The 27,807-nt window shown below is 37.3% G+C and overlaps 1 protein-coding gene across 4 annotated transcripts in view; it reads right to left on the reverse strand.

Moving 5' to 3' along the window:
- PDSS2 (decaprenyl diphosphate synthase subunit 2) overlaps positions 1–27,807 on the reverse strand; it is a 117,980-nt gene that overhangs the window by 24,508 nt on the left and 65,665 nt on the right. For all 4 annotated transcript variants that reach the window (XM_042016503.1, XM_042016504.1, XM_042016502.1 and 1 more), the window contains 2 exons: positions 18,931–19,129; positions 2,496–2,570 (listed from right to left, as the gene is read on the reverse strand). In XM_042016503.1, the coding sequence (XP_041872437.1) occupies positions 2,496–2,570; positions 18,931–19,129 (274 nt within the window). The remainder of the gene's footprint in view (positions 1–2,495; positions 2,571–18,930; positions 19,130–27,807) is intronic.

Here is a 27,807-nt window from a genome sequence, read left to right on the forward strand (position 1 = left end):
CCATTGCTATCATCCCTGTGCCCTATTCCTAAAAAGAAAAAAAAAATTGGCATTTGAGATTTAGTTGTGGAGCAGATTTAAGCATTTGTCTTACCTCTGGGACACGTAGTTCACAATTTTTTTTTCAACCAAATTGCAATTAGGGAAGGAGGAAAGATGCACAAAGGACACAAATAAGACAGACCAACAACTGAACAAGTCTATTTGCCAGTCTTCACTAAAGAAATGTTCAGGACATGAATGGGACACTGCCCCGGCAGAACAGCACGAGGAGAGTAGTAGGGATATGTCTCAGCACAACATGGAACTAAATTTCTCAGAGAACAAGACAGAAAAAATTAAAGCAGATGCCACACCTTGTTGTAGGTCTCATCAGAAGCCACACACTACCCATTATAAAGGCTGAACTTCAGATACTGTCATGTAAATGTCTCTATTACGCCACCGCACTAATTGTGTTTTGAGTTAACTGGGTTCCCCTTAGGAAGGGTACAGTGTACTTTCCACTCTCCTTAGACAGAAATAGTCACTGAAACAAAATAAGTCTTTGCTATTTGTAATTGGGCCAGGGCAGGGTAAATGTCATGCAGCTGCACTTAGTTTATCTCACACTTCCCCTTGCAATCCACACATGTGGAGGGCTTCAGTAAGGCAACAGAAAACAGAAAAAGAATGACTAAGAAAGAAAACATTAATATCTTCAGCAGTGGCAGGAAGCCAAATAAGTCCACAAGATTTCACATTTATACAGGGGCCATGGTTACAATAAAATGCAGTTTCATTGCTGAGATGAATCTGTAAAGCTTTATTTCTACACATGAAAAAGTAGAAAGTAGGTGAGCGTTTTTAAAATATACCTGCAATCTACTTGTATCTAGAAACCTGCTGGAATATGGAAAACAAAATTTTAACCATTCTTTACAAAAAGTCTCAAAGAAGTCATCTATTTTAACAGATAACTGTGAGCACAATCCTTGGGAGCAACACTGAAGGCTGAGGTCAGTTTATCCACAGGTTAAACACAGCAGGTGCAGAAGCACTGCCAAGTTCCCAGCATTGCCCTCCTGCCATGCTTCCACCCAGGATCCACTCCTGAGGGGTGCCAGAGGACACTGCAGGCATGCTGTCCTCTCTATGGATCCCAGGGAGCTGTGGGCCCCAGGCAGCTCCTGAGTGTGCCATTACTGCTGTCCTGCTGGAGGCTCTCGCTCAGCTCAGCAGCGTGGTCATTCCCTTCCCTACTGGTTTCAGTCAAAATGACAGGGATACACCTCAGCGAGGTGACATGTTTTAGTTTTAGTGACATGACTTTGCTGCTGCAGAGCAGGAGAGACAGGGAGTGTCCAAGGGAGCAGCACTCTCCAGAACACAGTGCTGTTATCCAGTGGCACTCTCCACTTGCCCACTGGTTTGGTTGGTGCAGAGGCATCAGGGCAGGCATCTACTGTATCAGCAACCCATGAGAACAGGATTTTACCACAGTATCAATTTTGCTACATACAACAACACAGCAATAGTAAACCAGAGCTGCAATTTCAGTACACAACACCTGCTGAACCGTAAGGCTCAGGTCTCCAAGGCACGTGAGACAATGCCACTAGAAGTGAATCTATCTGCTTCAGTGGATTTCAAGATCGGTACTCACATATACACAGTACTCATCAGGGACTGAAAACTTGCTATCATAAAACCTGCAGAAGTCATGGCAACTTTAAACTACTGATTTTATTGCATGTGTTAAGATACAGCCATATTAAATGAAAAAAACTCTTTTTTGCTCCAATATGCAAGCCTACTCCAAGAATGGCCTCTAGAAATTTCCTTAAATATTCTAGTAAAGATAAAAAAAACCTAGATGTAATTTGACCAATTTTCACTACAGTTCTTGTCAGACAATAACACAGAATATCTGCAATTGCCCTTAAAGAAAAACAAGATTATTTGTTGGGAAATGCTGGCAGCTATTTTCTTGGTCCATGCTGATTTCTGAAATATGTGCACGGTGACTTCTGATGGAGAAGAACACAGTGCTACACTCCTAATACTCCAGGACAAAACTCAGAAGAAAGGACATGTTATAAGTTCATGAAGAAGCATTCTGTAAACCACTTTGGGCTTGGAAACAACAGGTTTGACATGAAAATATTAATTATGTTGACAACATTGTAATAAATACCTCTAACAGAACCTTGACTAGGAACCTCTGGAAGCATTTGGAAAGCCTGTAGTAAGGTGTGCCTAGAGCTCCTGGTAATGAAACGATAGTACTTTATTAAGCACCCACAAAGACAAAATAGTTCCTCCTTGAGCATTTCTAGAAACTTCCATCAGAGCTTATAGGTGTCATAACGATGTTACTGCTGAAACCCACTAGGACTAGTAACACTTCCTCCCTCTCCCTCCTTTTAAACAGGTGAGAAAGTCATCATATTTACCATAGTCACACATTAATATCACCAAATGCCTTGGGTACATAAATCTAGTGAAATTCTTACCTCAGATGATTTTGAATTTTCATAATATATACCTTGAACTAAGTCACCAATAGCACTTGAAATTAGTTCCACAACCTGTAAAAGAAAAGGAGAAAAAGCCTTACATCTTTAATTATCACCAAATTGACTAACAAAGCTACTGCCAGATTTCCAGAGAGATAAACCATGAAGAAAGCTAATTGTGAAAGACTTCAGGATTTACTGAGATATATTCTGTGATACGTCTGTGCTAAAACCTCTACTACAGTAACTCTTCTATCAAAGTTTTAAGTTAATATAAATGAAAAACAAGACTTGTTTTTCCTACAGTGTGAACTATAGAGTGTATTCTCACAAGGACGTTCACAGAACTAATAAATCCCAGTTCATGAATATGAGACAGTACCTCATCTGGGCTTTGTTTTGTTTTGTTTTTTTCCTGCCAAGTAAATACTTCACAATACCTCTCCTTGGGAGCTGTTAAAATTCTAATCTTCGTGGCTAATACAGAAAAGTCAGAATCCATAGAAAGGTAACCTTTCAAACGTGATCACTTGGTATTCGGGTGCCCTGGGAATGCACTGTGGATGTATTTAGCGCATGGCCTGAGGCTCAGCTGTACCACATACACTGAAAGTCTGCAACACGGGAATGTTTAAATCAGATTTATCAATCTGTATTATCTTCAGGGTTCAGACTTTTTATTTTATTCAAGCGAAGCCTAAAAATCTGAACTTGATCCAGAATGTAAAACAAGTAGTCCACGGTCTCCCTGGAACTACTGTAAAATTTAAAGTTGTGCACATGAACTATCTTAATTGGAACAAAATACTCAGATTTATTGTAAAATTAAATGCGGGCATTTCAAATAAGCACACCTTAAGGCTACCTCTTTGGTTGCTCACAAAGTTTTAATTTCTTGAATGTGTAATTTCTTATGCATATGAGTCTATATCTGATTCCTCTTTTTGCTTCCTAAAATTCAATGTAGTTCTTGCTGAATTAAAAGATTTAGTTTCAATTTTTATCATTCTTGTAACTGAAGACAAGAAGTCAAATGATAAAAGCCCTAACAGAAAGATATTCTAACATTTAGGCACGCTTTATTTGATGATAAAAACACATTTGTATGCTAGTTTTGAATACTAGCAGAAAGGTTGTGTTTTCTTTTTTTTAAACACTGGTTCATATACATATTCATATACACACAGCAAGCGCTAACTTTAGAAATGGTGCTGATTAAAAGTCATGTTTTTTCTTGCAATGCATATGGGTTAATTTGCAAGACCTACAAAAACAGCCTGAAAAAAAAAATCACATTGCCCTTTAGGAAACTAGACACCGAAGAAATATTGTAGCAATATGAGCTTTGAAGGAACTGAAAGGACAATGATCCTACAGTGTTACCAGATGTGTTGAGTTATTTAAGTGGGGATCAGAGAAAATGAGGGGCTCTTTTTTTTTTTTTTTTTTGAACAACAACACTCACCCCCTGCCCCCCCTGTTTTTTAAGGTATCAGATAAGCCTTATTCCCAAATCCAGGAGGACTGAGTATCGCCAATAGGTCTATGAAAGTCTGTAACTAAATGCCCAGGATCAGATTGTATTACAGTTTATACAAGCAACATCCCAAGATTCTTCTGATGGCTAGGACACATAATACAGATCAATCACTCACTCAAAAATGTTATGGTTTGTGAAATGGTCTGAGCTAAGAGACCTACACTGGTAATACGAAGAGGAATTTACAAAGACACAGAGTCCTACTCTAAATGTCAAAGTGATAGTATGAACTTTTAACAATGCAGCTGGCTCTGGATAACTAAACCTTTTCCTCTCTTGCCTGAAACTCTAGACTGAGCAGGACCCTGTTTTGGGGTTTCTTTTTCCATCTCTCCTCCCTCATTTTAGTGCAAGTCTACCCTCAAAGGCAATTTTAACTGACTTAAAGCAAGCTTGGTGAAACATTTGTGAACAATTGTACCTCTTCCTCTTAGAGTTTATAAAACATCTTAGGAGAATTACACATCAACTGTTTAGAAGAATCCTTATTATATTAAATACCAGTGACATATTGAACACTATATGTTAGTGAGAATTTACTATTAATATTACCTCCTTTCTCTCCAAATATATATAAAGAATACTTTTAAGGTAAATATAAGGCCATACAGATCACTAAGAGGAATGAAATTCCAGTTTCAAGAACACAGTTAGATACTTGTATGAGGCTCTGTTACCTCACCAATCCTTAATCTGATCTACAAAAAGCATCTCCTGCTTAACGTCAGTGGCCGGGGGTCCTGAGAGCTGGGGAAAGAAATGAGAAACGAGGAAACCAGGCAATTTTCTTCTGCATCCCAAAATGACAGAGGAAGAAAAATTATTACAGATTCAGTAGTATTCATGGAATGATACACTGTCTAGCTCTTATGTAGCACTTTCCATCAAAAAATCTGAAAGTAATCAACATCCCCTGTTAAATTTATTCCCTACCATTTTATATAAGGGGAAAATGGCAACAGTGAACTGATTTTCCAGAAAATCATGCAGTATGCCAGTGTAAGAGCAGAAAACAGTATCCAAGCTGTCTTCATTCTCATCACTGCCTTTCTGACCAGTGCTGACATTTTTGAGATGCAAGTCTGAGGAGTAAGAAAGTTAGATGAAAAATGAAGTGCTCTCAACTGCTTCTCTTTTAATTTGACAGTTGAGCTCCATTTAAAAAAAGTTCAGAGACGAGGAAAGAGAAGAAAGGATTGCCAGAATTAGTGCTTGAAAACAGCAACTCAAAAGAGACCAAAGGCAGCCTATTCATAACCTCTCTTCCCATTATTTTCCACTCCTCAACATGGTTTTGAGAAGCCTGGTTCCTCACAGGTACTCAAGATGAGCAGAAGCAACCTCACATTGAGAGAAAATAAACTTCCACTCTATTTTTCATTTTCCACTCTGCATCAGCATCTTCCAAAGTGCTGTCTTCTGCTCCTCCAGTGTCCCCACGACTGGGTATGGCCCAGGGGCTAACAAATGCACATGCAAGTGATTTCACACCCTTTAAACACATTTTGTGACAGTTCTGCTAGTGTGGGGTTTTTTTTTTTCCCAAGGAGGTATTCCTTCAACATTTTTTGTAGGGAAGTGATCTCTTCTGCTTCTTAAAAGTCAACACAAAGTCCATCAGTTTAGTATGAATACAGGGAAAAGAGATAGATTGTTAAAGCTAAAATCTCTCCTACTATCTAGGCAGGCTAAGTGTAAAACATGATGTAAATTCTGGACACAACCATTTGATTGCTCATTCCACAGCAAGGTAGAACACATGCTCTGACCTCTCCAATTCATTCAAATATGAAATAGTCCAAAAGACTGTGCTGTGTTTCAGTTCCAGAAGAGTTCTGTAGGGTTAAAAATCAGAAATTTGTTGAAACTTAATTTACCCTTTTCTGGTGTAGTAACTTGTTTGTCAAAAAGGCACAGCTTTAACCCCTTCAAGGCTCTTTAAGTTTACTTTGAGTCTAATTGCTCAAGCTTAAAATTTCTATATATTACTTGAAGAAATAATAAAAATGTTGGTAATTCATTTAGTTCAGAAAATTACTCAGGACATCCAACCAATCACTTAATGATTGTCTTCCTTCCTTTTCCTGAAATCAGAACTCCATGTAGTTTACTGAGGACATATCTGTAAGATAATTCAGAGTTCAGAATTCCCAAAGCGCCATACATGGTGTTACAGAATAGGGCCACATGTTCACTGTTGCAGGTACAGCAGCCCAGTTCATGACTGCAGTTGACTGTCCTGGGACATTCAACTCTGTCTATAGAAAAAGAGGTGTATTTTAATGGAAGTGATACTCTATGCTGGAAGGAATGCAGGGAAATCACAGAATATAAGACATTTCAGTAGAATACTTTCTTCAGAGTTAAAAAATACTATTCACACTCCATCAAGCACAGTAAAAAAGAATGGATTCCAAGCCCCACTCATCCTTCCCAGGGTTTTTAAACAACCTGGATGAAAAGATGACATTGGTGCCATCAGTTTAGCAATTCAAGCACTTTGCTCCCTTCACTTATCTTCAAAATACTTTGTTTCAAGTTTACTGCAACATAACACTACTTATGGTTTTTCTCCTGGTTTTCCTTCTAGTTTACAAAAAGGAATGAATCTGAGCTCCACTCAAAGAATGGCCATTTTATTTTAAATTCAGCAGCCGAAATGGAATTGATTACACAGACCACTCTGTTTCAGAGTAGTAATATCATGTCTCTCCAGACTCCATTGGATATTTTCAAGGGGAACATCAAAGCAAGGATGAAGCTCTTGTGGGAAGACAGGAAACGGCACCAGGAAGAACACAGCAATGGGTATATCTTTGTTCTTCATCCCTCACAATTTCTCTTTGACAAACTTCCTTAGCTTTGCCAAATTCCTTCTGAGAAGGGCCACAAGTAATTCCTTCCATCCTTATTTTAAAACAATATCCTTTCCTCACACATCTGCTATGACAGACCGCAATCCTTGCTGCTGATGTGTAGATTTAAAAATGTAGCAGGACTTCTCCACACAAATAAAGAAGAAAATTAGATGGTCAGGAACCATTAAATACACAGATAAAAAATTCCTTCAGCTTGCATTTGACTTCCTTCCCCAAAAAAGCATTAATTTGGGAAATACTTCAACACTTAAAAATTCCACAGAAAGCCCTTAAATACTCTACTGCATGCAACATTGCAACACTAGGAAGCTAAAGACAAAACTTAGCAAAGTGCTGATATTGGATTTTGATTGTTCAAGAACGCCTAAAAAAAAAACCAACACAAAAAAAAAAAAGGAGTGAAAACTGCAAGGAGTTCCAAGAACAGTGAAATTCAATTTTCTTTCCTGGTAATCTCCTCAAACATCATTAGTCATACAGGTAACCAAGTGTGCCAGCCTACAGAATGTTTTTTTTAATCTAATGTTTATCAAATCCTATTGGATTTATTATTTGAAATCATCTTGAGCTTTACTGTTTTTTGAAGCTGGCTCTCTCTTAGTTGATACACACAGAAAGGACAGCAATTTGCTTTCTAGAATGCTTTAGGTGGTCTTGGAAAACACAGTTATGGTTTTCTTAATTCTGTTAATGATGAATTAGTAGCAAAATACAATATAACAATATAGTGTAAACACATCACCCAACCCCACTACTTGTTAAAAAGGTGCTTCTAAGACATAAAAAATAATCAGCAGCTGTCAATTTGAAAACTGCTAATATTGTTGAATATCTACCTTAAGGTCAGTCTGCCTAAGGGATTTTCACCAGTCAGGTTGCCCTTTTTATGCTGATGCAGCACTATCTACGGAATTGTATTTAATCAGGGTAAAGACTGTTAGAGCATTATTCACTCATTTTCCTTAATGACAACATAACCAACAGATGAAATATTCTTTCCTTGTCTACCTCCATGTGATACCTTTCACAGTTTCTTACTACTTCTGCAGATCCATGGCAGCATATCCTCGCACTGAAGTACTCAACAACTGAGTGACCCAGGATAGAGAAATACCCGAGTACTTCAGCTGGACCCTTTTGGATGGGTAATTTCAACAGTGAACAAAGAAGGTATTGTGACTACAGGGCTTTGTAGATATAAACACCTCCCCATCCATAAGTGAGACAGGAGAGCATGGCTATAAAACACTGTTCCCAGTCATGCTGCTGCAGACAACCATTAAACTGGGCTATGCTCACAAATGAATTGAGGATTAAAGTGAGTAACACAAATTGTACCTGCAAGTAGCATTAACTATTTTGAACAGTCTGTACCTGAACAAAGGTGAATCAGAAGTAAGATCATTTAGCATCTGACAGATGAAATCAACTTAATGAAGCTGCAGATGTTTGTTAAACAAACAAATCAACAACCTGCTTTACCAGGGGTAGCAGATTCTAGGCTCCAAGTGAAATGCTGTTGAATTTCAAAACACTAATATTAACAAGCAGTTACAGTTCACCCAGAAATTCAATATTCTTGTTAGCCAACAAGAAGTCAAATACATCAGCATTTTGATTAAAAATACAATTAACTCATTTACATGACTGCTAAAACCTTAAGCATTTTACCACATTATTACACTAAAACCACTCCAGATGTAAAGGCACTTTTACTAAAAAATTTACCATGGAAAGGTTCACTTTAAAGACAAGCTTTACAGCAGTGAAAAGAGAGGGGAAGATATATAATCTATTGCTCTATTTACAAAGCATATCTACTTTAGCCTCTTCTACAGTACAATGGGTATAAACACCTGATGGGAGGTGAGGGAGCCAAATTCTCCTCAGCAGTGCCCATTGACAGGATGAGGCAACAGGCACAAACGAAAACATGAAATGCAATCTGGATACAGGAAAACATTCTACTGTGAGGCCATCCAACAATGGATCAGGTTGCCCAAAGGGGTTGCCAAGTCTCTGTTTTTGGTGATATTTAAAATCTGTCTGGACATAGTTCTGGGCAACTATCTCTAGCTGACCCTGCTTGAGCAGGGGGTTTGGACTACATGATCCCCAGAGTTCCCTGTCAATCTGTGACACCAGCAGCTGCTGGAGGAAGACCACAGTTGATTTTACATATTTACATCTGCAGCACCACCACCAACTTTTCTCATCTCTGAAATAACACAATCAAGGCTACAGAGCTGGTGACAAATACTCTCTCAGGTAAGAGTTAAGTTTACTGATTGTACTAGGAACAGATTTCTCTATTATAAATAGTTATGTTCTTGGGAGACTAAGAGAGGCCATCCAGACTAATCTTAGACTCTTAGCGCCATTGCTAACAGCTTTGAATTGCAACCAAATCATCACAAAAATGTATTTTCACTTTTTAAAAGTGTATTGCCTGTTCAAGCCACACTCCAGGTGTATATATGTATGTATGTGTGTATATATGTATGTATGTGTGTGTATATATACATATAGGCTGACTATATACCAGCCACCATAACCTCCAGTCCTGCAAAACTGTATATTAACTGCCTTGTCATGAAAATGCACCTCTAGAATACCCCACATATCCAAAGATGAAAGTTAATATATGTTAAATACGCACTCAAAAAAAAAAAAAGTAGTTTCAGATAATACTAGGATAGCATTTCACCCAATGTAGATCTGATTGCTTTTTATCCTACTATGCACTCTCAACAGGAATCTTACTATGTTTGAGAAACAGACTTCAAATAAAGCCTTGAAAATGGAACTTGTGTTCTTCCACTCCTTCAGCTATAAAGAGAATGAAGTTGACATTGCAAATATCACTTCTGGAGGACATCACCTTAGAATCACAGAATCATTAGGTTAGAAAAGACCTTTAAGATCATCAAGTCCAAACTAAACCCAGGCCTGTCAAGTCCAGTGCTAAACCATGTCCTGTCACATTTACATATCTTTTAAAGACCTCCATGGATGGTGACTCCACCACTTCCCTATATAAGCTCCTCCAGTGCTTTTGTTGAAGAGATTTCACCAGTACTCTCATTTCATGTACCTGTTCTGTGAAAATTCATTTTCATATTATAATTTAGGTAAGGGCCAAAGCTATTTAGCAGCAAATTCCTCCATGATGATTATTCATGGCTGTGAAAGAAAAAGCTGTAACAAATACCTCTATTTAAGAAAAGCAGGCAGTGCCAATACCTATTCTAATTTAGTGGTGAAGTGGCAGTACTGCTGGCTCTTGAGAGTCCTTTCCCACAATATGCATCTCATGCAGAATAAAACATCATATACCCAAAAGTTTTCATTGCTTCAATTTCTTAGAATAATTTTGTTTTCTTTTGAATATCTATTTGCTACATATTCTGGCATTGATCTTGGATACATATTCTTGTTAACTGTCACAGAAATATTAAATACAGACACTTTTAAATGTTTGTCTTAAATCTTTCAAAGACAATTTCTCTGAAAAGTGAGGGGTTTTGACTAAAAAAAGAGAAAAAATCTTTCTTCCAAAACTTGGCTTTAATATTCCATTAGATTTATTTTTATATATATATATACACACACACACACATACACGTATGTAACATGCACATATATATCTCAAAGCCTGTAAATATTTTTGACTCCTGAAGTACTTGTGTTCACCACCAGACAACTGCCAATTTGGTGCTGTATATTAAGGGAGCAAACATAAGAGGAACAGACCCCAATTACCCAGAACTCATTTGCCAGGTATAGTGATTGTCTTGAGATGCTGAATGACCTTTGACTTTCATCAGATTCAGCCTCTCTTCAGTTTCTTTAGTTTTTATCTTCTTCATTGATGCTCAGTCATCTCTGAAAAGCCCTCTGTTTCACATAGATAGCATATCAGTATTTCCCAGACCATTCTGTTAATTACAAGGCAAACAGCAGTTCCATAAGAAAAAGAACTACTAACCAGGTGTTAGAAACAGCTGTGCAGTTTACCTCCAAGAAAGACGATATTTACCTAGTTTAATGACAGGTATTTGGTTCAAGAACTCAAGCAGTAAACATTGACTTTGGTCTGCTGGGCAGACCAGAGAAGCAGAAAGATGTGTCTGATTGCTACTATGAGGAAGGCAAATTCAGATGTGAGATGATTCAGAGACAAGAATATTGCATGGACTTTGTGCAAACTGGTGTAAAGATCTTTGGTAGGCCACTGAAAATTCATCAGAACTGAATGGAAAACTTCCTCCTCAGGCTGTTAGTGGCTTGGTCAACGTGACATTGAGACAGAACCTCAAACACTCACAATTCTGTTCTTGACAGCACCATGCCTCAATGCTTTAAAAATATTCTTGCAGTGTATTTTTGGGAAAGACTCTAATCTAGACTTGATGATACAATGATACCTATGACGACATATTCTGCTATCAGTCTCAGTTTCAGTCTTTCCATGTTCTGCAGCAATCATTCTGCTACAAGGTACTGTTCGTAAGCCACAGACATCCATGAGGGAAGTGGCAGAAATCACTCTTTTTTTTTTTTTTTTAGAAGTATTTTTTCATGCAGAAGTGGGAGGACAGAAAACAGACTGAAATCTAAACATAAAATTTTCCAGTAGTGCCATGGCCAAGAATCACCAAAAATTATACTCTTTCCATACAGACATACACTAACCCCAGCAGAGTCTAACTTTGGGAAAGCTTAACATAAGCATTAGCTTTAAAAACCAGTACAGGTGCAAAAGGCCACTAAGGTAAAGGATAAACCTATTTGAGGAATGCACTGATTAGGAATTAAGGCAAAGTTAAGCAGTTTTAATCTCAAAACTGATATTCATTGCAATGCAACAGGACTCTTACTGATCTAAAAGGAGACTGTTTCTAACATTATCACAATTACAGATGAAGCCTTATCTTTAGAATTTTATTAAATTAATAAGTTAATAAGCTGGGTCACTTAATCCTCTAATTTAACTTCTCTAAAAGATTACTTTTCAAACTTATAACCACAGCCATTAAGGTAATGAAATTTTACAAATACTCAATTATATTACTGGCTATACATAGCAAAAGTGAAATAGAAAAAAACCCTGTGAAATATTCAGAAAACTGAATGCTTCATTTGCTCAGGTGTTATTTTAGGGGCTACTTCTTGAGAACAATGGCAAAAGATGCACTTCCTAAGAAACTGTTCCACAGACACAAGCATCAAAAGAGACAATGGGAAGAGTACAATGCAGTAATTGGGAGACTCACTAGCATCATTCTACAGTTTTATCATCATCATCATCATCATCATCATCAGTATCGTAAAAGCTGCTGCCTCTAATGATAGCAGAAATGCTAGACAAAAGTTGTACAGCAGTAGTGTGGGACAAATCTGATTATCAGGTACTGATTCCAATAGATTTTAACCTTTTATCTCTAACATGCAAGATTTTTTTTTTACCCTAATGCTTCAATACTTTTATCAACTATTACAAAAATTGCCTTTTTTCTACCAAAGAAATTTCACATGATTGTCAATAAAATATTTATTAAAGAATCTTATTAAAAATCCAGTGTTTGAGGACATTAGGAAGAAAAAGCGATACATGTCCATTAAATGAACATAAAGTTTGTTTCAATTACAATCTCTTTTATGTTTTACTTTACAGCAAATGAAATCTAAATTTACCTCTCCAAAGGCATGTAAATTAGTACATTTCGGTGCCATCTAAATATAATAATTAAAACAAATAACACTTTTCTTCATTATGATTCATACATAATTATCAATTATTATGTATTTCTCAGTACTTAAAGAGTGTGTTTGCATTCTCCAATAAAAGGTATGCTAACAATATACTGAATAACAATATTCAGTATGTATCTCAATATTTTAAGATACAGAACTGCTTATTTAGGGTTGCCTAAAGAAGAACTTTATTTTGCAATAATTCAATCATGTTGCCCTGTGTCATCTAACATTAGTTTAAAAGTTCAAAAACATTAGACTTCTTCCTTGGTTTTCTTCTCTCCCAGTATCCCAGTATGCTTCTTAAGCATACTTTTCCATAAATCAGTTCAGAGCTCTTTAAACTTACCTATATTTTTCAGTAGTGTCTGGTTTTGAGACACACCCCTGTGGCACTCTAAAATACTAAATTAAAACAAAAATACTCAATAATATAGATACTATCTTACTCCCTATCTTGTTCAGTACATCATCATCAAACAGTGCCTCAGGGGAAGGTACAGCAAGACAGACATGATAAAGTGCTTCAGAAAAGCTCTTTATTCAGCTCTCTACAAAAAAAAATTGAAGGTTGTTTTTCTTCTTTTTTTGCCCCTCAAGAAGAAAACATCATTATCAAACTTTATAAACTTTCCCTTAATCTAATTTGATCTAATCTGATCTCTTCTTCTTACCAAATTCCTGTCACCTAGCTGCTCTGTAAGCTGATCATTTTAGAGATACTCAGCTCTAACAGCAGCTTGTAGTAGGGAAGAAAAAGAAAGTCAATATGTGAGCAAAGGCGAAGAGTTAAAAACAATTAAAAATATATAAAAGATTTGAAAATGGTTTTATCACCGCTTCAGTTTTCTATATGAACACTGTACTGGGAGCAAACACATTACTTCTGGTTCTCAGCGTTTCTCCCTGTTTTTTTCATCCTGCCTTCTCTGATCAATACAGCTACTGAATCCCAGTAGGAAAATTCAGATTATAAAGGTCTTTGTTTATTTTATGTAAAATATAATAAAAATATACACTGTAAATATACTTAGCAGACATTTATGGTTCAAATCTTCCACCAGAGAAAATAAAGAAGAATCTCTCTTCCAAAATAACTTCCATTGCTCTGAAAATAACTTATCTCAAGTACATTTATGAAGGACCTTCTACTTACCTCAAACAAAATGAAAAGCACTGTTCTGAGGGATGGTAATTTGAATCTATTACAAGTCAATAGCTGCTAATGGTTGCTTTTACACTAGCAACTATTAACATTTAGTTTCCATTAAAAAAGGGTATTTCTTGGCAGATTCGTGATGGGTTTTTTTCACAAGTTTATGTTCTTCTCTTGACATCATTCAGGGAAAGAAAAAGTCTCATACAAGTACCACCTTTGTTAAATGACATGTAAAAATCAAAATTGTAGATTCTAGCTGACTTGTTTGTCAATTCTCAAAACTGTCAATCTACATCAAAAGAGCAACTGGCATCATTTCAGAAAAGAGGATATTCTCTGTATCCTTCACTGGACACCAGGGAACCAAGCTGCTTAAGTTCCAACCTGAGCCGTCCTCTAGGACCACAACTGATGCTACAGATGTAGAAACCATAGTTCAAGATAAACAGCTCTTATAGGAAGTGCAGTGCACCTTCCAGTTGTTGCAACAGGAAGACATAGGAAGACTTAAATGAGTAACTTACGGATGTTTACGTAAACACAAGGCTTATTTGATAAACAACACACGCCTTTAGGAATGTAGAAACTTAACATAAGGAAATGGATCCACTATGTAAGTACTACATCTGTGCTACTGTTTATTTATGAACAAAAAACGCTTAATAAAATAATGCTCTACAATGTGGTCTTCTGGCAGAACTCTGCATTGACAGACAAGATTCCTAAATTCAATTCCAAGCTTTCAGCCTGTAGATTTTGAAGTGTTTCTGTGATGAGTTTAATCATTTCAAGAAGAACTGACTGAATTATACTGTGAAAAATTGAGTCAGTTCTTAAGATTTCAGTAAGAACTACAGAGAACACTATCATAACACACCCATTACATGTACTTCAGGTTTTTGGGATAGGCTTTTTCTTCTTTTGGGGAGGTTCATTTCCTGTTTTGTATAAGTTGGGTTTTAGTGGTTTTGTTTCGGTTGTTTGGCTGGTTTGTGGGTTTTCTTTCTTTAAATACAAAGGGATGTCTTCTTACCAGTTTATGGAGCTGCAAGAAATGCATTTGCAGATTATTTTACAATTTTCTAGGCATTGCACTAAAATGCACCACTTCAGCCTTCTGAAGTTCTATGCATCACTCTCTTTAGAGTGTAAGAGCATCAAAACTAGTTTTAATTATGTTTTTTAAGCATCCCCTCTATAGTTTTGTAAGACAACTGATGATTCAGATGCTCAAGGAAGCACCAGCTTTAATGCTGTGACAGATTTCTTCCAACTTCTTCTCTCTGTTATAAACCCTGAAAAAGCACATTATTTGATAATATCGAGGTCAGTATCCACACATCACTTGTGGTAAAATGCCCATACTCCACATTCAGCTGCCAGGTGACAAAAATGCCAATTAATGTTTGTTACTTTTGCTATGTTTGCATCTCAATGCCGGCCTAAAAATATTATAGGAAGTGCAGGTTACTTAAGCAGAAATCAAAGACAAAACTAACACTTTTTGCTACCAGAGTCAAAGGAGGACTTTCATTCAAAAGATTTGCTTTTAGCAGTTTCATCCCCACATTCTTAGCTAGGCAAAGCAAGATAACAAATGTTAAAGATATACTGTCTTCAGATGGCAACAAAGAACTACCCATTAAACAGATCATTTTACAGTTCTTAATAATTTATTAGCACATTTATTTAAAACTGCTTATGGTCACATATCCCACAAGATAGCTGGGAGGTACCATATTTTGTTAGGCAAACATAATTTACTTTTCCATCACTCCCACACCTACATGTTTACAATGACTTCCACATATATCTTAGATATATCTTATCATGATCCTAGTATCAGAGCACTGCAACCTCAAAATGAGAAAACCTAGCAAAATAACCCTGTCATCCCATATAAACACACCCCAATCCAATAAGTCAGCACATTTCCACACATTATGGCACTGTTAGTTAAGTAGCAAAACACAAACATGCCCTTCCTTGCCAAAGGTTCGCCATTCCACTGCTGATATAACAACAGCTAAAAGATCCCAAACCAATTCATCTTTGGGCTCAATTCTGTTCTAAAATCCATGGATTAGCAATAAACAATCTGCTACAGCATGCAGTTCTTAAGTAAGGTTTTATCCATATAATTTTCAATCAATGACATAATTTATCACTGCAATCAGCAGGCCAAGAAGAGCCACCATCCAAAAGGTTAGTTTATATAAGGTGATCAAAAAGTTAACATGAATGTACAAAGAATTGTAAATACATGTGATCTGATCAATCTAACACTTTGTACTGTACAGGTTTTTGAAGAAAATAGTACTCATTTTCAACAGTTTTTATTAACTGAAAAGATGTAGAACTTTGCCATGATTACAAAAATGAAGCATACACATGCATCTGCCCTTCAATACTTAAAGCCTCAGTTGATACCAACTTTGCATCCATAATTAATGTATCATGATTTCACAAAGTAGAAAATGAGAGTGCTTTCTTCTGAATTGTTATATGTTCAAAAAACAAAATTTGAGATGATTTTGTAATAGCACAACAGCAGAGTTTATCTTACAGGAGGCTTTCTAACTGACATTTCAGGAAATCTAGAGTCCTTGTACCTCAGAGACCAAAAACTATGAAACCCAAAACACCACCCCAAAACCTTCTTTGGCATAACTTTAGCAAACTTATGAGAGATATGAGCACTAGTTTAAAAGAAAATCCCAAAAAAGCAAATCCTGAGCCTTGATTCTTGTTAACATCATTACAGTTATATTCTACAACAGTAGCAAGAAGAGGAAAATTACTACGAATTAACAACAACAATTCCTATATTTAATGTTATTTAAAAATCAAAGTGTTACCTAAGGCAATTACCTTGCAGCCTTTTAATATCTACAGGGAAAAGCCTAAGGGAAAATAATTGACTTCGCTAATTTTACCCTTGGCAATTATAAAATAGCTCTGCATTTCATTATGACTACAGAATTTCATGTCTAATTGTCAGCCCCGAGAGAAGCACAGAGATAAATGCATCCTGCACAAGCTCAGACAAGAATTTACCAGCACAATAAAATTATCTTGGTAGCAGTGAGTTCAGTTATGCTAAAACCCCCTTTAATTTAAATTCTGGTCTATACAACAGCTATGCATGTCTGCGGAGGTTACAGCTACCATGGTCAGTGCCATGCACAGTAAAATGCTGCTCATTTCATTAGCCAATTTGCTAAATACCAGCAAAAAAAGCAGTACTGTGATTTTTACTTTTTACATCAAAGAACACAAAACATTATGAAGGAAAAAAGTCACAGTTATTTCACACTGCTAAAAAACAGATGCCAGATTTGAAAATTCATCATTTACAAAAGAATAAATACAGTATGTTTAAATCATTGCACCTGTCAAGAGATTTCTATAGCTTGTACTTCAATTTTTCTAACTTTGCTAGTAGGGTTAGACGTATGAAAAAGAATAATTTACTAAGTCAATCAGTTTCCATAATGGCATCCCACTTATCGTATGTAGAAGCTATGAAAGTATTTAGATGTCAGAAAAATGAAAAAAAGTGCTAAAATGTTTTGGCAGAATTTTCCAACATGCAGTATAATGATTGCTTTAAAAAAAAAAAAGTATTTCTTTGCACTTGTGCTTCATTTCACTGTAGGCTTGTCTCCTGGCAAGTCTTCAGGGATTATACATTCCTGCTGCAATACTTAATGATGTACTAAATGCAAAGTAATAGTTGCTACATTTTAGAAAAGTTTCCTCTTATGTTGAAAGAGAAAATTGATGTAGGGCTAAATCCTTTGGTCTGTGCTGAGAAACTTGCAAGGTATTTTAAAAAAATGAACTGATACAAATCAATGATAATTACTAAAATCAGTTACACCCCATTTTGATTGTGGTATGCACTATTTAATTTTTTTTCTAATACTTACTACAAGTTAGCTCCATAATGGCTTAACCCACTATTCCAGTAGATTGACATCTAATTTTCTGTCTCTCCTCTTGAATCTCAGCTCTGTGTTAGAAAATGACACCACTTCTGAGAGAAACTGTCATACTCATGATCAAAGGAGTACAGAAATACTCAACTACCACAAGGAGATTTAGCATAAGGATCTAAAAATAGACTCCTTAGGCTCACAACTACAACTATGCTGATTATTGACAATTGCACAGGACAAACATTTATTTTATGCTACAACATGGCAGCAATCTTCAAATGTATGAAAAGCACCTCTGCAAAAAAGTACTGTTTCCTGTTTCCATTGGAATGGAACACTTAGCTTTTCACCATACAGTTAGGTGTTACACTAGGCTGGCATAGGGATGCCCAGGAACCTCTCTCCTTCACGGGAGGTTTTAAGAACAAGCTAGATAAATGCAGGTCAAGAATGATTTTGTGTAGCTGATCCTATTGGGTGAAAAGAAGAACTGTCTAGAGACATTATCTCTTAACATCTCCATCAGTCTCACTTTCTAAGGTAATACATATATACAACTTGTTTCTCATTAAAAACATCTCCCTGTAAAGTTTCAAACAGTTTGGTTGAGCAGTTGGATTGCAGCTGTCCTTTAGAAGCCAGTACATCCACATTAGTAGGGCAATCCAATATTCAGGGGCATCCAAATCCCTAACAAAGTAACTTTATTAAGAGCAAAAGTCACCTGAGACAAAGCAGTAAAGCCTTTTGCCCCCCAAATTATCTAAGACAGCAAACCTTTCACAAAGCACAAAGTAAAAGAAAATAAAAGACCAAACATGTCTTCAGCTGGCAGTTTGCCAGAGGTGTTGTAATCTGACATGTCATGAAGATGCCACTGCATATACCCTAAATTCACCAAATTAACCACCCATCCATTACTACGGTGCTTCAGAATCTATACTAAAGACTGCATCACAGTAATTCTATGACAGTGGTAAACACACTCACAGCAGCAGCAGCCTGTCAAATTTACAGCTATAACATTAAGTATGACAATTTTTAAATGATGCTCCACATATACATACGTAACTGCTGATTTTTTTAGAGGGCCTCTCTTTCAAAAGACTTGCTAATATTTACTTCCATTGGCAGTAGAGGAATTTTTTCTTTTTACCTTGGTATTCTGCAACTGTGCAAGGCTTGCGCAAGCATTTGCTAGAAGAAAATCTCCACTCAAAACAGCCATTTTATTCCCAAACTGCATATCCTTCAGTGGGCCATCACAGGACTTGAGCTCACCAATGTTTACTATGCCACGATGCACCAGGAAGGCAGTATGGATCAGCTCCGTAATCTCAGCCAAACTTCTTTGACTGAAAGAAAAAGCACAATTATGTTTGAGGCTATGACGAACAGAGATTCTTAGTGAAAATAAACAACCAACCACATGTACTAAACAGGTACTTTATTAATTATCATGTAGCTCTTCTGTGTACTTCTAGAAGCCACAACCAGGAGGTGTTAAACACAGAGAACTGTCACTAAGTATTTCCAGGCAAGCCGCAGGTACCACAGGTTCCACTTCGGGGAATGCTGCCCTTTGTTTGAATTCTTTCACAAAATAAAGCAAAATAATCAATATAGTCCTCATGGTGCTTTCTTTTTTTGTTTCGTCTACCAGAAGCTTGGGGGACATTGACATGAAGAAAATGCCAGCAGAAAGTACTGATGGAAAGAAACAAAGGACATATCAGCAGGGGAGTCCTGAGCAAGCCAATCCAAACACCCTAAGAATGCTGCAGTCAACGACCGCTCAAATTAGAGTTAAATTAATAACAGGATACCTTGCAGCTCAATACTACCAAAGGGGAAGGGTAGGGGTAGGGGAAGGAGAGGAAAAACAGCTGAACATTTTAGAACTGTGTACTAACGGTATTTCACTGGTTGTTTTAGTCAGAAGCAGCAAAGGGGACTGTCTAGCAAAGAGGCCAGTTTTATTGGATAGGTTCACAACACAGTGTGCTGCATTCTGGGTTTAGGGGTTACAAATCCCTGTGCGAGCCTCGCCATAGAGGTTATTCCACAGAGGCTTGCTCTCTATTTTAACATTTTGGAAAAGGCATGAAAAGAGTCATCAGCCCAGCCCTCTCCTCGCCTCCTCCCAGAATTCAACCGTAGACCTCGACAGTGACTGTCCCTCCAAGGAGCCCGGAGATGCCACCTTAGCTCAGAACGACAATGAGGTGTTGAACATACATAATAACTGAGCAGGAATAAGGGGAGGGGGAAACAGAGCAACGCACTGGAGCATCCTTTTAGCACTGGAAACACATAGGACTCATTTTTACAAAATCTTCAGCACATTCACATCTTTTCTGACTCAAGCAGTTCCCTTTATGCCATGGAGACTTCACGTATGAGCAAAAATGCAATCCCTGCCCTCAACTAAACAGATAACTAAAGGCCTTAAAGTTCTAATTAATTACAACATAGTACAAAGGCATGTTATGTTCTCTGTACTTATTCAGAAGTGGCCAAGCACTGATTCATTGAGTAACCAAACTGCTCCATACCTTCACATACAAACACACCTGCTGGTACATGCTCAGGTTAGATTCTGCCTCAGTACTAACATAGTGCTGAGCAAATTAATTCTGTTTCCTCTGGACAGTGCACATGTGTTCCAACTGTCCCAAACCATATTAATCTAAAGTAACCTTCTGCCCCAAATACATGTGACCTGCAAAGAGCCCCAGCAGCAACTGTTTCAGGGCAGTGGTCACTGCCAATTAGCAAGAAGGAAGAGCTGGGATAGTCACACGGCCTGGGCAGGCACACAAAAGGCAGATGAGCTGGAGGGAGAGCATAAATAGAGGTTCCTGATGTATTTTGCCATGCACAAAAAAACTAAGCTGATTTAAAAGCTGCCTTTATAATTCACAAATTGTTGGCTCCATGCAAAGAAAAACAATTCAAAAAACAAACAGTCATTCTCCATGTAGTTAAGAAATCTGAAGGTTGAGGCTGCTTTTCAAAGAGGTGATGGAGAAACTCACACAACCCAGTCGCACTATTGTAATCATGCTTGGCTCGGCTCTAACAAAGGGTTAATAAATCTTCAAGCTCAGAGAAAAAGACTAACAAGACATCCCGATGCTCCTGCTGTCATTGTCAGGGCAGCCCTTGGAGGAAATGTCCATATCAATTCAGTTTATCAGATGGACAGCTGATCAACATTAAACAGACTTGCTCTGGGCAGATTGAGCCGAGCTACCTGCTATGAATAGCAATGAGAGCCCTCTGCTCCCTGCTGCCGAGCTCTGCCATTTCCGACTGCCGCAGATCCCAGGACATATGGGGATCCCTAGTGACGAGCACACAAAGCTGCAGCTAACTCAGGCGACGGCTCATTTCCCCCAGCTGAAAGCAGGCATTAATATCCTGAGGAGACCAGGCCTGCCTCTGTGACCCCCAACTATTGAAGCAAAACAACGACTGTCCTCTTTCTTCATTTAATAAGCTTTTAATGAAGGAAATCAAAATCCCCGCTTTGATTTCAGCATCGCTCTTCATGAAAAGGTTACACAAATACATCAGTGTCATGCTTTCCAAATGCTCAGGATCTGGATGTTTTCATTTCTTTTTCTATAATCCGTTTGTTCTTCAAATGGTATTTGTATTATTTGTGCTAACAAGAGCCATATTAGGCAGATAATCTAAGCCTAATTCTGATCTTACATACTGCTCTTCCACTCTCTCTCCCTAGCAGACTAAAAATACAAGAATCAGTGCTATTGCAGAAATCCCAGGCAACACATTTTGTAATGCTTTTTGTGATAATCTCTATAATACCCAGGCACGATCACAAGTCCACAGTGCCACTGATACAGGAGGATCCTTGACATGACTTTGTAAAGACCAGCATCCAACAAATAAACACTGCTGTTATGAAGTTGCTGCTAAATGGCTGAAGAAGGACTATACACAGCTTTCTCCATCTGGAGTACAATTCTGTGATTAACTATTTTCGTATTTGAAAGCAGCCAATCCCAACATAAAAAATAATGTTTAAGCAACACTGGACTTTGAAACAGGGCAAAGGGATGATAAACTCTGACTGCTTCCATCCTGTTTTCACTCCAGAGCCCACAGTCACAAAACAAAGAAGTGGTTACCACAAGAATTATGTGTACTTACCTCAGCACAAGGTAGTACTGAGAAAACAGCCAACATTTCTAAACACACAAAGTTCCTAAATGGAAGTGGGCTAAGTACTAGGAAAGCTTTTTCACCAAATGCTATCACACTTCCATGCCTTTCACCTCTGACGCAAGAACTCCCTGCAAAACACCACCAAATGCCCCAGACTCCACTTATAGGCATCACGTTTCAAGAAATGATACTGTTTTGATCTCCACACATGCCATACACCTATTCTTTCTCCCTTTACAAAAATCAACCCACAAGCACATGCACAATTACATGAAGAAATGGTTGTTCCAAAGACAATGGTACAGGGGCTTGCACAATACCTGGGGCACCTTACTAAGAAGTTTTGACGGGTCACAACCTAACTGGCTGCTGTGGTTTTAACACTTGCTTCTGACTCCTTGTTCCTGCACTTTCAGTACCAGTGCTCCTAACCTAAACCTCTGTTAAATGCTTGCTACAAAGTATCCCTTAGATTATGAGCTCCTCAGGCTGTAAATGTCATCCTGGAAACACAAAGGAAAAACTAACTGAGCAATTAAAAAGCTCTTCAGCAACATCCATCGAAGCTACACTGACACTAGGACTGTGAAACACCAGCTTGCAGGAAAATACTAGGAAAACAAAAATTTAGTTGTATGGACAATTAGATCCTGCAACAAGTAAAACAAGTGCAATTTCTATTCCCTCCCTTTGCTCCCATCCTGCAATGAAAGCACACAGATCACTGACATTTAAGTATGTTTTGGTGAACTTTGATAAACTTCTGAGCAGCCTTCAAGAAGCCAGTACCATTGCTTCAAGAGCTCTTACAAGTGACTTCAGTTCCTAATTTCAAGTCCTACTCTAGGAAGAAATAATAGGATTCTGTAAAACATATGATAAAAGAGACATATTGAATAGTACAGTTGTATTGCTGTGAACAAAAGAGCACTTCAGCTTAAATACTCCTCAGCAGTATTTGTGATGGAAATTCAAGTTCTCAGTAACAGCAAGAGAACTTGAGTCAGTTTACCTTTCATTATCAGCTAACCATCAGAACTACACTGGGCTTCTCAAGGGATGACAGGTTATGCAAAGAAACATTTAATAATTAAAAATGTCATTCTCAGGCATGATATTTCACAGAAATGGGCCGAAGACTTAAATTAGCCATTAAAAACCATATTTGAAAATTTTTGAAGCAACTAATATGAACAAAGACAATGAAAGTGATAGATAAATCTTTAAGAACTCTTATCATTGAAGCTTTGTATTAAAGTGACTACTAGTACACACCCAAGATTTGAACATCTTCTTTGTGATTGTCAATTCAATAGTTTCCCTTCAATACAAAAAGGATTAATTTGGATGAAAAGCCTCACATTCAGCATTTAAAAAAAAAATTTAAAAATACCAGCATCAATTCCATTTCAGTGACAACTATAATAATCTATATATACACACACCTATGAATCTGAAATAAAAAGAAGTAGTTCTTTAATGGAAAATTACACATGAAAAAGCATTAACTAAAGAATTAAGGTAATTATCTCAGGCACTGACAATGTATTTGGGCAGCACTTGGTATCTGATTTTACATTTTTTTGTGAACAGTGAACAGAAAGAAAAATTCTATTAAGACAAGAAGGTGCTTAAACTACATTCAAGTTGATCTTGTATGCTCTGGGTACTAGTGGGGTGCTGCACCAAGATAGCCCACTTAGTTACACAGCAAGGAAGGGCAGTGATTTTTACAGCTCTTTTTTCCGTTCACCTGTCAAAGTCAATGCCATGGTTAATAAACCATGATTAGAGGAACAAAGCCTAGTGAGTAACAAATAGCATCATAGTGATGGAAAGTCTCATTCCCATCTTCTGTGTATAGTCTCTTTCATAAGAAATTAAATGGCAGGGAGGCAGGTGTTTAAGCCAGTCAACATGTATGGCAGATGCCGTGATTTCACTAACAGGAAAAATCTTCAGGGTAAAGCAGCAGATTTGAGCAGAGCACCAAATATTCACTGCAGTACCATGGCTCATGTGTCTGTTTTCCAGCAGAAAACATCTACCCACTCCTTTCCTTTAACAAGGTTAGAGACCAAGACTTCCATGGCTCCTTCTATCCTGGTCACTAAACTACTGTAGGAGTGTCTTCCACCTGAGGGATAAATCCAGTTGAAAGGCATCAGTTCCATGAAGTTTGTTGAGTATGCTGTTTAATTGCGTTCCTAACAACCCGTCTAAACTGTCTACATACCCTACCTCTTTCATCTCCTTCCCTTCCTAGTATCACAAAGTTTTGGAAGCAAAATTTCTACCAATACTCCTTCATGTATTTTTCTTTATTTTTGGAAAGACCTTACATTTTCACTGTCACCCCCACCACTGATTATTGCTTAGGTTCTTTTGCAAATTTTGTCTTAGTAAGATCTTCCCTCAGCCCATTATAGGATTTGAAAATGTTTTCTGATTTCTAGTGGGCAGACATTCACTTGAACTTGGCAAGCCAGTTTCCTTAAGAATTGTAGGTAGCTGGCAGTGGAGAAAGAGAAGCCTGACTTGAAGTCAAGGTCCTGTTCCCTTCCTTAGTGCAGGAATTACAAAGAAGAGTTTTTGCAGGTCTTGGCTTCATTGTTAGGTCTATCACAGAACAACCAATTCCCACTTTGTACTCCAGATGCAACATGCAAGTGAACCAACTTGTATCAGTTTCCAACTAGCGCCACTAATGTGCCAACATGGCCACCACCAGGAGCCCTCGAGCCTGGGAGCCAGCTACCTGTACCAGATTGCAAGAATCCACATCTGCACCACCATCCCCAGCAAAACGAAGCCCTAACTGGTGAACTTGTGTCTGGCTTATTCCTATAATCAGCATCAGTGGCCAAAGAACAGTGATCACAACCTATACCACATTTTTCTTGGGTTGGATGGCCTCATCACAGCAATTCCCCTTTCAAGTCACACAGCCTAAAAGAAGATTAATAATGCCAGTTCAGAAACAAAAGCATCAATTATGGAAAACAGGTGAGAGAATCTAGACAAAGACCTGGTAAGGATCACTACCTCAAACTCAGTTTAAAAGGAAAAAGTGTTAATCTGAAAAGCCAGAAGGAAAATACCACCAGAATCACTAAGTCAAACTGATGTTTTCCAGTTCCCAGAGGCAGGCACCCAGGCTGGGACCAATAAAGAAGGGAATACCAAGAGGAAACCTGCTCAGTAAGAGGTACCTAGCTACTGTAAGATCCAGAAACCAGTGACAATGCAGCTGTGTGAACAATGAGGAGCAGGTGGGCTGGGCAGACATGGTAAGAATCTAGATACACTCGCCGTAAAGACCAAACTTGTCATGTTGGGACTTTATTAGCAAGAAGAATACAAAGGACATTCTGCAAGAGACAGGTATTAAAAGAACAGTGAGGAGTGGTGGCAGGCCTAGGTATGTTTTTTAATCCCCACAAACCCGGATATGAGAAGCTTAAATAGCTTTTTATCTTATTTCAGATTTCATAAGCACTAGAAACTGTTAAAAAGGGAGATATCAAATACTTTTCCGGTTCTCAGAGATCCTTCCTACACTGCTAGAGAAGAAACAGACTTGAGACATGAGCTAGTACTTACATAAGTATTGTTAAAAAAAATAGCTTTACAGCTTAGGTTTTATGGCTTTTTTATTTTCTAAAGGAAGGATGGCTAGCTTAACCTAACTGATCAAACCCAAGGAAAAAACATGAGCATTCACCTGAAGACAGAAAGAAAAAATTAGTAAGTTATCTGGAAAAAGATTTCTTGGATTACTTGAACACTGATGCCAAAAATCAGTAATAAAATGTAGAGCTCCTAATTTATAAGCATATTGTCAAATTTATAAAATCACATATCATAATCACATTTTAAAATCGCTGGTTATCCCTATGGGAAGATTCACATTTCCAAAATGAAGTAAAGCTGTCAAATGCAATATTTTGGTTTTATAAGGCAATTATCAAGATTTAAACTTCTAATAAAAGCCAAGTTGAAATTCCATTTGGTATCTGCTATAGACTATATGAACAGCTATGTAGACCACATTAAGTACTTCATCAAGTAATAGCACGAGCTAAGATGTTTACTTCTTCAAAGATCTACTTCTCTCATTTTGTACATAATGATGCAGATATTCAGTGTTCAGTATGCTCATGCAATAATGTATATCAGCAATAGGTAGGTATATTGGCAATGTATTGACACTAGGTTGAATTTCTAAAAGGAATTCTGCTGGCTCAAGAAATGTTGCATTTAACTTGAATTCTCTATATTAAAGATTCAATTTGCTACAAAGACCTCATATCAGAAAAATTAGGGGGAAGTGAACATGAGTTCAATACATTTGTTATATGAAAACAATATACTCCAAACCAATACACAAACATTCTTTATAAATACAACAGATAATATTCACAGGCATATATTATACATGAGCAATATTTTCAATGATAAAACAAGCTGAATAAGTCAGATAAATTAAAAAGAAAAATTTGAATACTTTTCAGAAACTCCTTATGAATATTTCACTATATGACCAAAAAGCCACAAATCCCCAATTAAAAAGACTAAGCTGATTAAAAACAAAACAAAAAGAAAAAAACCTGTGATTTAGACAAAGCCAAATCAGCTGTAAGTCCTTCCCTATATAGCTTAGACAAACTGAAAAACTGATAGAACCAAATACGAACCAGAGAAACTAGGCAAGGAAGAAAATTGATAAAGGACTGGATGAGAAAATACAGAGATGGACAGGGAACTGAGCAAAGGCAGTTTAAAAAAGGATATACTAAAAAAACCTCAAACCTAAGAACAACTTTAAGAACCGCATTGGTCCATTATGTAAGGTTAGGCAGAAACAAAACCACATAAAGGCAAGGCACTTTAGAAAGCCTGTTGTATTTTAAGCAATGCATTTACACAAGCAGGTGTTTATATTTCTTAGCCCACAAGCGAATAATGCTCATGAACAGCAGCAGTGGGTAAGATTTTACAGTTAGCAGGTCCAGAGAACTTACACTCAGGAGAGAAGGCAACAGAAAAGGAATAACACAGCTAATAAACAGCAAAGAGAATGAATAGTCCTCAATACAAAGTCAACTGAGCTGGTTCAATATGCTTTACTCAAGTTAAAATACGCAATGCAAAAAAAAAGGTCGATCAAAAGATCTCAACGCACACCAAATATATACAGGACTAGAGACTCTTTCAAGAAACAAGCACCCAAAGTTTGGAAAAGGGTGGAAGGAGGGTAAAGGAACAGGTCATCCAAGATAATCAGCTAAGATACAGAATGCAACTGTGGTCAGAGCGCAGTAGGATCCACAGATGACTTAAGGGAAGAATATTAGCAAAAGTAGTGTTTCTGTCAACCCTGAGTTTCTGATACCAGTAAAAACTATTACTTGAAAACTTCAGTCAAGAAGAATTTGAGAAAGGACAAAAATGTTGAAAAGAGTCATACTAACAATCAAAGCAAAGCTAACAGATGAAGTGAGGAACAAATGCTATTTCATGCACGGAGAAGGCTGATATTGGATCAGTAGATTTGGTCACAGACATTTTAAAAAAGGTTAAGTATGTACACTACAGACAACAAATTCAAGAGAACATGCTGATTATCAAGCAAACATAAAATAAGATCCAGTAGCCTGAACCTAAGGAAATCCAAAAAGAAAAAAGGGAAGGCACTTTCCAAAATCCCTTACAAAGAGCAACAATGGACTCTCCATCTACGGTGCAATTGAAGGTAACACTTGATGAACACCCATTGCACAAATACTAAAATTGATTACAGTTGGGGAAAATCTATCTGACTACCAGAATGATATCT

The sequence above is a fragment of the Corvus kubaryi genome, unplaced genomic scaffold (assembly GCF_017639235.1).
Source record: "Corvus kubaryi isolate FWS band 111438036 unplaced genomic scaffold, C.kubaryi_AGA036_p1.0 split3-73, whole genome shotgun sequence".
In the NCBI taxonomy this organism is placed as follows: Eukaryota; Metazoa; Chordata; class Aves; order Passeriformes; family Corvidae; genus Corvus; species Corvus kubaryi.